The following is a 14,126-nucleotide window of genomic DNA, read 5'->3' as shown; positions in this document are numbered from 1 at the left end:
AATTTTTTTTTATTAGTTTCAGAGGTAGAATTTAGTAATTCACCAGTTGCATATAACACCCAGTGCTCATTCCATCAAGCACCCTCCTTAATGCCCAGTTATCCCTTCCCCCCACCCACCTCCCCTCCAGCAACCCTGTTTGTTTCCTAGAGTTCAGTGTCTCTTATGGTTTGTCTCCCTCTCTGATTTCATCTTATTTTATTTTTCCTTCCCTTCCCCTATGTTCATCTGTTTTGTTCCTTAAATTCCACATACAAGTGAAATCATATGGTATTTATCTTTCTCTGGGGCACCTGAGTGGCTCAGTCAGGTAAGCCTCTGACTTCAGCTCAGGTCATGATCTCAGCGTCCTGGGATCAAGCCCCGCATCAGGCTCCCCACTCAGTAGGGGAATCTGCTTCTCCCTCTCTTTCTCTCTCTGCCCCTCCCCCAGTTTGTGCACTCTCTCTCTCTCAAATAAATAAATAAAATCTAGCTGAGTTTTTTAAAAAAATTTATTTTCAGGAACATAGTTTTATTGGATGGACTAAAGTAATACTACTTTAGTGATTGTATGATTAGCACCTAAACAATTAGAACCCCATTATTGGGATTTTAGTACTTTTATTCCATTTATTCTGAATGATCACACAGCAAGGTTCACTCCATAGTCCTGAAGCTTGACAATAGTCCCCTTTCTTCAGTATGGAACATTTGATAACACGTGCAAAGGGTTTTTCTTTTTGGTAAAGAAGGAAGTCTCTTATGATAAGGAATTGTTCACTATATATTTATTAAATTTTGGTGATGGGTTTAGTTGTGGTCTGTCCTTTCCTGCAGTTTTGCGATGCCTTGGGATACCAGCAAGAGTCGTTACTAATTACTTCTCAGCCCATGATAATAATGCCAATTTGCAAATGGACATCTTCCTGGAAGAAGATGGGAACGTGAACTCCAAACTCACCAAGGATTCAGTGTGGTGAGTTTGATTTACAAGGGCACTTGCTGATATCAAATTAGAGTGACAATACACATTAACCACAAGACAGACTGGCTCTAATGTTTCTTTCCCTTCTATTTTAAGGACTGTTCAATACCATAGGCAGAAATGTCTGATTGGTAGAGATTGTTTTTAGCGAATGAATGAGAATTGTTACTGCACAGGCAGTTTGCGTTTCTAGTAATAAAAATCAGTCATTGCATTACGACAGCAACCACTGAAAAGGGTCATGGTTTTAGCTATGCCTTTAGGCTACAGCCCATACTAGTTCCTCTCTACTTTAGTATGAGAATATTATGGTGAGTGGCAGAGGTATTGGACCCGAGTATTCTCTATGTCAATATTCCAGGAATAATATAGCTAACATTTATTAAGCACTTACTATGTTATGTACGTGATTGTATTTTATTCTTTTAACAGCTGTATCACATGGGTGCTTATTAGTATCTCCATTGACAGAGGAGGAAACTGAGGCCCAGAGAGGTTAAAGTAATTTGCTCAAAGTCACACATCTGATAAGCTGAGAATAAAACCCAAGTGCATCTGACCATTAACCACAATTTTTTTTTGCCTTTGCATTAGTCGATTGTTCTCTTTTTTTAAAGATTTATTTATTTATTTATTTTAGAGAGAGAGGGAGAGAAAGAGAGTGCACAAGTTGGGGGAGGGGCAGAGAGAGAGAGAATCTTAAGCAGACTCCCTGCTGAGTGTGGAGCCTCACCTGGGTCTCGATCTCACAACCCTGAGATCATGACCTGAGCGAAAATCCAGAGTCAGATGTTCAACTGAGTGAGCCACCCAGGTGCCCTAGGTATTGCTCTTTGAATGTAAAGATGTGGTTCTCCGTGATTTGTGACCTCGTCTTTCAAACGGAGATAGGAATGGGAGTAAAGTTGAAATTGTCACTAATACCAACCACATCATTCTTTCATTGCCCTGAGCAGCTACACCACAAGCTGGCTACAGGGGGTTTAAGATCCCAAAGAAATTTCCCATGTCCGTGGGACCCACTCAGTCCAAAACAATATTCTAAAAAGAGGGGAAAAAACCCAAACATAAGGGATATTTATGAAGGTCTGTATGGGGGAAATTGCCAGGCACTGAACTAGATGGAATATCCAAGCCAAAACATGTCACCTAAGGTTGTTCTTTATAAGTAATAAAGTGAAAAGACTGTCAGTTGTAAAAGCATCCACATGGGGATGGCAAGAAGTTACGAGCTCATTTGAAGAGAAATTAAAAGTTAGAAGTGCCTTAACTCCCCCGTGTTACAGGAATGGATCACAGTGGTAGGAGCAGTATTAACTTGCCAGTACTGGTAAAGGCTCATTGGAGGATGTGGCAGGAAGGAAATCGGGAAACTAGCAGCAGAGTGGTACTATGAATAAAAAACAGAGCAGTTCATTTGAAGGGAATGAGCTGGGCAGTGGTAAGCAAGAAAGTACAGGCAGGACAAAACCTCACCTCTGTAAACTGAACAGCAATTTAAAGCATCATTTAAGCCCTTGGAATTACAGTATAGCAGCCCAGCATGTATATGGAATAACAAAAACAGACCAAAATAGCTGCCCCAAAAGCCTGCTGTGACAGTAGAAAATAGCAAAATGAGAATTATTTGGTATTCTGTACTGTGCCCCTTTCGTTACACACACACACACACACGCACGCACGCACACACACGCACACACACACATGCTTAATGCCTTGGTAGCCAACCGCAGTTTGAAATTATTCCTCCCTATTCCTTGATCTAAATGCTTCCACCATGAACCCCCATGGGCACCCTAACAAATAACCCCACAAAGCCCTAAATAAAATTGATAGCAAATTGTAAAGCTGATAGATCTTGCTCTTGGTAGCGCTCTCATCTTTCGGCTTCCTATTCTGAATTCCTTTCCCGGTCCCTGTGAACTTTCGCTCCCTCATTACCTTCCACAAATGTCCCATCACCCTGGGACTATGTTCCCTGGTCTGGGGGACTCACCCATGCTCCACCATTAGGCCATTGCCCTGGGCTCTTATTCCCTCCCCTTGTTTGGCTCATGGTGGGTTTACAACATATGGTGACTGCTGTCTCACTAACTGGCTGATGTGAACTCAATTTGGGACATGTCTGACCATGGAACACAAAGATTAAAGGGCTCAGTCAGGTCTGAGTCCAAAGCCTGGCTCTGCCACTGACCAGCTGTGTGACCTTAGGCCAGGCACCACCTCTCTGTGCCTCTTTCCTTCTCTTAAAGTAGAGATGACAGAATTTCCTATTTCACTCAGCCCAGAGCAGAGCATAACAGGTGCCTAATGAATGTTAGCTGTCATTATTGCCTTCATTATTAGTCACACAGCTGGAATTTCTTGGAGGCAATATGTTGCCATCAACCTAAGCACATTGAAGCAGTCAGAAAAAAAGAGGGGTATCCCGTGTCCTAAGATGACTGTGCCATTTCTGTACCTTTGGGGTATTTTTAAAACAAAAGCAGAAGTTTATGTCTCCCCCTCCACACACACTCCCCAGTGCAAACACTAGTGGACCCTACAAACTATAGAAGTTCTGTAAAACCAAAAGAATCTCTAGGGCCCTCCCTGATTGGGAATGCCAGTGGGGACTTACCCTGGATACATCAATCAGTACATGGTCACCACAGCCACACCGCCACACAAGCTCTGGCCTTGACAGTTACTTGCTGTGTGACCTTGAGAAAATGACTTCACCTCTGAGTTTTGGTTTCTTCATCAGTAGAATGAGGGTAACCATTTCCTGATGGGGTAGCTGTGACATTTAAATGAGGTAATAAAGGTAAAGGACTTACCATAGTGCTAGGCCCAGAGGGAGTGATCCTCGGTGCCTGCTAATGAGATTAGTAATAGCCAGGGGTGAGAAGCAGGAGGGGCCTGAGCTATAGCTTGGTGAGGAAGCAGGGGGCAGGGCAGAAGGCTAGAGGCTGAGGTGAGGGCAGGGAGGATTTGGTGGGCATCAGCTGACCATTGAGAAGCCAGCACAGCATGGCTGACAACACATGGCCCAGCAAATTTCCTAGCAGGGGTCTCAGGAGCAAGTGGCCTCCCCCAAGCCCCCAGACTCAATTCTTTCCACAGGCTCCAGTCGGACAAACTCGCCCCAACTCCCTCCTGGTTTGTGCATGGCTCTTGCCTTCCCTGCCCTGCCCCCTCCTCTCTTCCTCCTCTCTTTCTAAAGGCAACCATGAGAATGACTTCTTGGTTTCTCTGTTTTGTGCCTCTACCATCTCTTTAACACTGAGGTATCCTGATGGTACACAGTTTGTGGTGAATTAATTTGTCCAACTGGGTCTCCGTGACTGTGACCGAAGGCGTCCTCTTTGGCCAGGTCCAGCGTGGCCAAAGCAGAAGTAAGCCAGTACAAAGGGCTCAGAGAGCCAGTGCAAGAATGCTTTCAAGGGCATATTATGCGTGGCACTCCCCAAGGCCATGGGGGGTGGGGGCGCAAAGCATGGGTTTCAGCCCACACTCTGACTCTTCTCCCTTTAGCACCAAAGACCGTGGAGGGCTGACTGCTTATGTGCCTGCTTCCTGGTTTGGCACCTCAGGTCTCTCCATGGTGGATTTCCCCTCTGAGAGTGCCTCACCTCACAGGGAGCAGCAATTTTGCAGAGTGGGACACACTGTTGATGCCCACAGAGGGAAGAGTCTGCTTCTTAGAGATTCAGGAGAGGGAGGGGCCAAGGAACCTTAGAAGGGCACAGCTGGGCACAGTAATTGGACCTCACTGTAGCAAATGAAATTCTGAGTGGACCAACGCAAGGTAACATATCCTGGAAGGAGCAATTTAAGCCGCCTGTCCCCCGTGTGCCGATGGGTTTTGAATTATGTGTAACCTCTGGAGGAAGGCAACTATGAATCACTGCGGACAGTTTAATGAAGATGCTTGCACAATGTTTAGCTGCAGTGCAAACAGTGAATAGGGAGATGAAGGTTCATTGAGGAGGGAGAACATGGCTCACTTCGTGGGCAGGGATAAAGTGATGGTTTGGCCTCACCTTGCAAGAAAGAGCTCAGTTTGATCACCTCATTATATGACTATCACAGTGGAAATGGAAACAATTTCAAAAGAAAGGGATGGTGGCACTTATTAGGGTCATGAAGGTATTTCAGTGAAAGGCTCTTCTCCTTCTAAATGAAAGCATTATCCTGTGTCCTTTTTGCTGGATAGGATGTAGTCAGATTTGATGATTCTAGGCTGAAAGAACTATGCCCACCTCTTGGCTGGCCCCCACCAGACTGTAGCCCCCATGGGGAAGAGCAATGTCTGATCTAATTTGTTTTTGTTTGTTTTGCCAGCATGTAACCGGGTGCAGGGCATAGAGCAAGGATTTAATAAATGGAATTGGTTGGAAAAAATTTTTGATGCTCATTTAATTGAATAAATGTCATTTAATTCATTCAACAAACACCATTGTGCACTATTATGTCCAAATACCAGATTCTAAGGAATCAGAGAGAAATTAGAGTCTCTCCCCTTGAGGAGCTAGTTTGTGGGTGAGTCAATCACATGTAGAACTCTATAAAAAATATAAGGTAGGTTGTAACATGAGCCAGGAGGCATGCAGATGAGGGGAAGGGGCTGCCATCCTAAGCCCAGGGGAGCAAAGGGAAAGGCTGTTCACATGGGAAGTGGCCATGGACTCAAAGCCATTATCCTCCCCGCAATCTTCTGGTTGTGCTGTTCACAGATGGAATGCCCAGGAAATGACCTTAGCCCACAGATGAAACTCAGGGGTATGTCTATAAAAGTCAAAAGCCCTGAGATGAGACAACCTAAGAGAGATCAATCTGCTTCAAGGACCCAGCAGGAAGGAATGAAAGCTCATACAGAGTTAGCCTATATTCTTAGGAGCACAGTTGTTGAATATTAAAACTCGTTCTAACTCACCTTCCAGCCCCTTTCCACTCCTGCCTTTATATCAAGAACGCCTGGCTCTTTGCCCACCTTCCTGAAGGAGCTAATGCCCTCAGGCTGTGCACTCAATGAGGAGCAGATGGAGTTAATACTCTTTAGGGGTGGGGATGCATCCTTCCATCCTTCCTTCCTGTCTTCCACCTATCACCACCTCTCCTACTTCTCTACCTTCTAGGCACTGTCTAACCCTGAGTCTTTTAAGACAAACCCACCCCTCACTCTTAGTTTTAGAGGGTCCAACAGCCAGCAGTGCTCCAGATTTCCTCTTGGAGCCAACAGCTTTTGAGACCCTGTGACTCCTTTTAGTCCAGCTTCCAAGCCCCTCACTCATGTGTCGCTTTCCATCCTGCTCACATTCCAAGGGAAGTTGTTCATCTCCTGACGATGGAGCTTCAGGTGGGGTGGGGGGAAGTACGTGCTGCCCATGCACTCAGGATATGAAGAGAAGGGGACTAAACACACGTGTGTACCCCCAGGCCCGTAGCTGACTGGTCAGCCTCTCAAGTTCCAGTTGATTAGCCAAGTGGCAGGTGTAGAAAACATCATAACTCAGAGTTTTAAACAGTTTATATGATATCAAAGATAATTGTGAAAACCATGAGTACCGCAACAATTAGCAAGTCTTTATTTCCTTTTATTGCCTTTTCATTTGAAATTAAGTAGGGTTGATTAAACTGGCTTTTACAATTTTAATTTTTTTAAATAATTGTGAACTAGCAAATTTGTATTTCTGAGTTTCAGCTCAATGTTGCAACAATCTAAAAATTAGCCAGTGATCCACATGGAAAGTAATCACAATTTTATTTTGTTTTTCCCCAGGGCATCATGGAAAAACACCAAATCAAGTCAAACTATTCTTGTAATTTTGCCCTCCCTCTCTCTCTCTCCATGGTGCAAGACAATATGATTAGCTCTGCCACTGATTAGCTGGGTCACTTCGGGCAAGTTGCTTGATTTCTCTAGACCTTAATTTTTCTCTTATATAAATGTATGAGTTTGGTCTTAATGAGCTCCCCAAAATTTTTTAATAAATTTCACTCTTCTTCCAACAAGGCCTTTCCTCCCATATGCAGCAGGTTCTACCCCTCACTCTGTGTGAAGACCTGCTCACCTGCACAGGGCCAGCTAGGATCCGCCTACTCACATATAGGTGCTGCTTTGCAAATTGACTTCACATCAGCTCCCAAGGAAAGAAAAACAAAAAACAAAACAAAAATCAAACACACACCACAGAAAAATTTTGTAGTTGTAATTTCTGGCCTCAGTGGATCTGGTTCTTTAAAAAAAAAAAATCCAACTTCCTTCAGTACTTGTTGGAAAGAGTACAGTTATTATTGTTTTATTTTTTTCACTCCAAATGCAAAAAAAACTCTGCTGCAGTGGGTAGCATTGAATCTATAAATACAGCTCTTTTGAAGCAAGTTTTAGAGTGGAAATTAAACAGCCTTCACACCTAGGGGCCAGCACTGGGTATAATACTCATCCCAATTCTCATTGCAGTCTCTGCACTTGGCATAGGGGTTTGAACATTGTAGGCGTGTTTTTGAAATTTAGATCGATCTATCTTGTACCTTGCTATAGATGCTCAGTGTGTTCCAACTAGTTAGACCTTCCTGGTGTTAAATTATACTAAATTTTAATTCCTGTATGTACAAAAAAGAATTATACAAAAATAAATTCCAGATAAAAAGGTAGAGAAAATTTTCTGAATATGAACCAAACGCTTAAAGATGTTTAAGGGTTTGTAAAATTAACCAGTGATACATCTAGGTTACCAGTTCTGAACATCTACCTATTTCTTTTCAAGTATAGATTATCTTGTAAACCGCATTACTGTCAGCCAAATTGTTTTTGAGGAAATCCCCTAGAACAAGCTCACGAGCTCTGTCACTAGAGAACTAAGAATATACACTCTGAATCTATACCAGAGTCTTGAAGAAAGGATGGAATAAGTTATTTTCCACCTCCAAAGAATCAAAATAGCTCATGCTTATGGAATGCTTTCATTGTGCCAGGTCCTGATCTAAGTGGGTGACATGTAGTAACTCATTTAACCTTTTTAACAACTTTTTAGGGTACTTGCTATTATTGTCCTCATTTATAGATGAAGAAACTGAGGCACACAGTAACCTAACCACAGTCACCAGCCAATAAGTGGCAGAGCCTGAATTACAAACCCAAGGAGTGTTGACCCTAGAGCCCACTTTTTTTTATAACACCTTTATTGAAATATAAATCACATATCAGTAATTATAAAATTGTGGTGCTGGTCTTGTAATGTAGAAAGATGCGATCTGAATTAATAGCACAAAGGACGGGGGAATGGAACAAAGTTTTTGCATGCAGTTGGAAAATAAGTTGGTATTAATCTGAACTAGAGTTGTCAATTAGAATCTTATAATCCCCAGAGAAACCACTAAGGAAAAACTGAAAAATACATAGTAAAAAGAAACAGAAAAAGAATTAAAATGTATATTAGAAAATATCTTTTTACAAAGAGTAAGAAAGTAATGAGGAACAGAGGAAGAAAAAAACATAATATGTATAACAAGGAATTTACAAAATGGCAGATGTAAGTCCTACTTATCAGTAATTGGATTAAATGTTAATGGATCAAATATTAAGATTTGTTTTATGGCCTAACATATGGTCTATTCCAAAGAACGTTCCATTTCCCCTTGAGAGATGTGTATTTTGTTTGTTGGGTGAGATATTTTATAGACATCCATTAGGTCTCGTTGGTTTATTGTGTTGTTCTAGTCTTCTATTTCCTTGCTAATCTTCCACCTGCTTGTTCTGTCTGTTATTGAAAGTGTAGTATTGAAGTCTCCAACTTTTATTTGTTAAATTATTTTTGTTTTGTTTATTTTTATTGAGATATAATTGACATATTATATTAGTCTCAGGTGTGCAATATAATGATTATTTGTGTATATTGCAAAATGATCACCACAGTAAGTCTAGCTAATATTTGTTGCCATACATAGTTACAAAATGTGTGAGTGTGTGTGTGTGTGTGTGTGTGTGTGTGTGAGTGTGTGTGATGAGGACTTTTTTAAGATCTCACCTACCAACTTTCAAATAACTGGAAATTTGTACCTTTTGACCCCCTTCACCCATTTTGCTTACCCCCTACTCCCCACCTCTGGTTGAATTGTTAAATTGTCTATTTTTCCCTTCAATTTTGTCAGTTTTGCATTTTGTGTATTTTGGGGCTCTCTTATTAGATGCAGATATGTTAATGATTGTTGTTTTCCTAATATCATTACCCTTTAATCATTATAAAATGTGTTTCTGGGTGATGTACTATACCTTGGCTAACTGAATTTAAATTTTAAAAAATGTCCTTCTTTGTCTCTAGTAACAATATTTGTTATAAAGTCTATTTTGTCTGATATAAATATAGCGCTCCAGTTATCTTTTGGTTCTATTTGCACAGTTTTCCACCTTTTTACTTTCAACCTATTTGCATTTTTGAATATAAAGTGTATCTCTTAGATACAACATACAGTTTTGTTATCCATCTTGCCAATCTCTGCCTTTTGATTTTAGTGTTTAGTCTACTAATATTTAATGTAATTACTGATAAATAGGGTTTATAGCTGCAATTTTGCTCTTTCTTTCTATATGCATTATGTCGTTTTTCTTCCCCATCCCTCCATTATTTTCTTACTGTGTGTAAAAAGATATTTTGTAGTATACTATTTTAATTCTTTTTCTGTTTCTTTGACAATATATTTTTTAGGTTTTTCCTTAGTAGTTTCCCTGGGGATTACAATTTAAAACCATCATTTGAAACAACTTAGTTCATATTAATACCAATTAATTTCAATAGCATACAAAAACGCTGTCCCATTCCCCTTAGCTTTTGTTCTGTTATTGTAATACAGATTGCATCTTTCTACATTATAAGCACATCAACACAATTTTAGAATTACTGCTTTATGAAGTTGTCTTTAAAATCAGAGGGGGAAAGAACTCAAACAAATATACATTTATACTGTTTTGCCTATTTCTCTATGTAAGTTACCTTTGCCTTCTTTTTTGAAGGGTAGTTTTTGCTAGATATACAGTTCTTATTTAACTTTTCCTTTCAGCAATTTGAATATATCATCCCACTGGATTCTAGCTTCCATGGTTTCTGACAAGTAGTTAGTTTTAATCCTATTGATGAACTCCTGTACATAATGAATCACTTTTCTCATACTGTATTCAAAATTCTCTCTGTTTTCAGCTTTTAACAGCTTGACTCTGAGGTATTTAGGTGTATATATCTCTCTTTGAGTTTATTCTTTTTGAAATTTAACTTCTCAGATGTATATATCAATGTCTCATCAAATTTGGAAAGTTTTTACCTATTATTTTTTTCAAATATTCTTTCTGCTCCTTTCTCTCTTTCCTTTCCTTCAGGGACCTTCACTATGAGTATGTTGGTACTCTTGATGGTATCCCACAAGTCTCTGGGGCTCTGTTCATTTTTCCTCATATTTTTTTCATTTCAATTTACTTATCTTCAAGTTCACTAATTCCTTCTTCTTTGTGTCTACTCCAATCTGCTTTTGAGACCCACTGGTTAATTTTGAATTTTTCATTCTAGTTATTGTACATTTCAACTCCAGAATTTCTGTTTGATTCCTTTTCATAATTGGTATCTTTTCATTGATATCTTCTGTTTGATTAAATATTACTCAGATAGTTTTCTTTAGTTATTTGAACATGTTTATTATCCCCGATTTAAAAATCTTCGTCTAGTAAACCAATGTCTTGTCTTCCTTAGTGACAGTTTCTCTTGACTGTTTCTCTTCTCTGTCTTACCCATTTTCTCGTGCCACAATTAAAAAGTAAAACAGATGATCAAAAGAGGGGAAGCTATCAAAAGAGAAAAAAGTAAAATTAAAAAAAATCATTGTAATAAGGCTGCTATAAGATGCTCTTAATAAATATTCAAGAAATCAGAACCTGGAAGCTTAAGAAGAGAGTGGAAACGCTCAGGACTAAGGAAAGACACACTCCCAGAAAATTTTTTAAATGGAAACAAGCTTCTTAGGTACTATGATACAGTATATGTAGTTGAATACATCTGGGTTGGCATTTATCCAGTATGTACAGGTAGGAACATACAGCATTTATTTAGACTGAGTGTCCTTTCTGATTGGTTGCGATTTCCAGTTGGTTCATGTCTGTGTCTGAGCAGTTATTAATTATTTTGATTATCACCCCTTCTATAAATACACCTCATAGTTTCATTTTGGGAGTAATATCACATCCCCCCACCTTCAAACCCCCTGATTGGGGTCTCTCATTACTACAGAAGACTGTGCTTAAACCAATTTCACAATTAGCATTGGAGGACTCCTTCCCTGCAAAGGACAAGCAAAAACAAACACCTTCATTACTTCTCTTTTTTTCTTTGTGGGCAGTTGGTTTCTACAGAAGGGTTGTCTGGGTCTCCACCTGATTGGACCTCCAACACTTGACTGATGACCCCAGAGAGACTTTAAATGCCCTTTTCTGGTTTCAGCCTTCCAACAGTTCCTAACAATGAACAGCTGCATTCTGAAGCAGTGTAGTGTTCCCAGCTCCCAGCTCCCAGCTCCCAGCTCCCAGCTCCATAAAAGATTCCTCCAGCATGCCTCTCTTTCTCTGAATAATTCCTTTTCGTTGTTTTGTTTCATTACCTTTCCTAATTGACAAGTTTTTTCTTGGTCCAAGCTTTCATTTCCACTTTGGAATGTCTTGCTAGAAAAGCCTCAGAATCCACCAACTTGTCTCCACTTCTTTCAACAACTCCTACCCCACCCCATGCCCGCCACCACTGGAATGGCCAAAGCTCAACAATTTCAGGGTGTGCTGTCATTTTTGTCACCAATAGCATTGCCTGTATTAAAAGTATACCAAAACAGCCTGGGAAGTGGGGGTGCACCCATCTGCCACAAACACACAGTTTGCAAGATAGCTAAGTACCTTCCTTCTACCCCCTACCATTTTTAAAATAAAAGAATTCAAAGATTTGTTTACACTTGAAGTTGGTCCAACGCATCTCCTTGACGGCTTTCTCTCAATCTTATTTGTGTTTTCCCTTGAGCCATAATAAAGCTGCAGAAACAGAGTTACAAGCCCAAATCTCTTTGTTCCCTTGTAGGAAAACATTCCTGGACAAATTGTAAATGAGATGACCCTGTGGAGGATTTAAGCAATTAGCCAAGTTAAAGGCAGTAAAGGACTCCTTGCTTAAATTATCCACTTTATTGTCTTTGAACATCTAGCATTCAGAGCCCCAAAGCCCATCTTGATCTCAGCTGTGTTCTCTGTCCACTTCTCCATCATCCCACAGGCTCTTGCAACTCCAGATGTGACCTTATCCAGTGGTTAAAACCAGGGCAGATTTTTAACTGTGCTCTATTTTCTTTTAATAAAAAATAGTTCACTTATGTGGGGGGTGGGTAGAAGTTAGTGCATGTTTATTATAAAAATTTCAAACATTGCAGAAAAAAATACAAAAGTCAGAGTCATCCATCTTCTAACTCCTCAGAACATTTCCAACATCTTCTTAAGTATCCTTTCATATGTCTCTTTGCTATTGTACCCATTTTTATTGCTGCATAACACATTACCAAAAACTTAGCAACCTAAAACAACTTTATTATCAGTTGATACCCAGTTTCTCTGGGTCAGGAGTTTGGGCACAGGTTAACTGGGTCCTCTGCTCAGGGTCTCAAATAATGGCAATCAAAATGTTAGCTGAGGCTGTGGTCGCATCTGACGTTCAGGGCTCTCTTTCAGACTCATTTAGGTTCTTGCAAGGATTCAGTTCCTTGCAGCTGTAGAACTCATGGAAGCTTCCATCTTTTACAGGGCTAGTAGGAGTATATCTCTGCTGCTTCCAATCTCTAGCTTGCTCTGTCCCTAACCTCTAGACCCAGATTTAAAGGGCTCACCTGGTTAGATCAGGCCCACCTTGCTATCTCCCTTGTAATTAACTCAGAGTCCACAGATTAATTATCTTAATTACATGTGCAAAACCCTCTTTGCCATGTAAAGTAACATAATCACAGGAGTTATATACCATCATATTCATAGATTTCACCCACATTCAAGGGGAGGAAATTATACAAGAATGAAGGTCATTTAGAATTCTGCCTTCCACACTTAACTACATACACAATGAACACATACATTGTGTTGTATATGTTATTGTTAAATAATGTGTTAATATTAAAACTTAATATTCCATAAGTATATTTCCTGCCTAATAAATGTAGATCTGCATTTTTATGGCTGAATAATGTTCTGTTTTGTATTTCAAAACAATCATGTATTGGACAGTTTCTGATTTTTCCTTCTTGTAAATTATGCAAGGATGAACATTCTGAAGTACCTGTCTTTGCATCTGTGTGATTATTTGCTACACATAAGTTCTAAGGAAAGGGTTTAACCAAAGGATAAACCAAACCAGTGCTGTGACATTCTCTGAAGGTCCCTCAGCAATGCATGGTGTTATTTTTTTAGGGAGGCTCTGCCTTTGGTGAAGATTCTGCAGATCCTTTGCACCAGTTCTGCTGAGTTATTAGCATCCTTGAAAGGAGTTCTAGAAATCACTAGCTGTCACTGCAGGAAACCTACAAAAAGTAACATAAAGCAAAGATGTGTTCTTCACTTGTCATTCCATCATTATTCTCCCTCAAAAAAGTTATTTTCAACTTGATTAAATAATTCTCAATGAAATGGGGGCTTTATTTTAATTTCTACACTGCTTCTTTAGAAAGAAGCAACAAGAAAACTAGATCACTTTGAAGGTTTCTAACTTTTCTTTTACCTTTAAAGTGACACTGTGCATTTTGATCGTAGAGTGGGAAGTCAAGTTTCAAATGAAGGCTCTGAGAAAATATAAAACGATGAATCTTAATAACAAACAAACAAACGAAAATTTAATTACACCTGCCTTGGCGATGTCCTACACTTGCTAGGAGTTATCCTTGCCTTTCAATCAAGCAATGCTTTCTGAGCACTTCCTAAGGCCTAACTCTAGTGCTGGGAATGTGATGGTGAACAAGACAGAGCCCCAGAAGTGAATCACTCCCTCGACGAATGCATAATAAAATTACAAGATGAAAACAGAAAGACTATGACAGATCTAGATAAAGAAACTTTAAAATAACCTTTCAGGAAGCATATATATTCCCCAATCTGCAGACAACCTTGTGGTAAATGTAA

General features: G+C 39.9%; 1 protein-coding gene across 1 annotated transcript in view; it reads left to right on the top strand.

The window, feature by feature from the left end:
- Positions 1-14,126, top strand: part of F13A1 (coagulation factor XIII A chain) — a 165,879-nt gene that overhangs the window by 102,535 nt on the left and 49,218 nt on the right. The window contains exon 8 of the mRNA XM_027602389.2: positions 820-958. Coding sequence (XP_027458190.2) covers positions 820-958 — 139 coding nt within the window. The remainder of the gene's footprint in view (positions 1-819; positions 959-14,126) is intronic.

Source organism: Zalophus californianus, chromosome 7, assembly GCF_009762305.2.
Source record: "Zalophus californianus isolate mZalCal1 chromosome 7, mZalCal1.pri.v2, whole genome shotgun sequence".
Classification (NCBI taxonomy): Eukaryota; Metazoa; Chordata; class Mammalia; order Carnivora; family Otariidae; genus Zalophus; species Zalophus californianus.
Note: the sequence above shows the minus strand (reverse complement) of the source record. Positions and strands in the feature narration are given on the sequence as shown.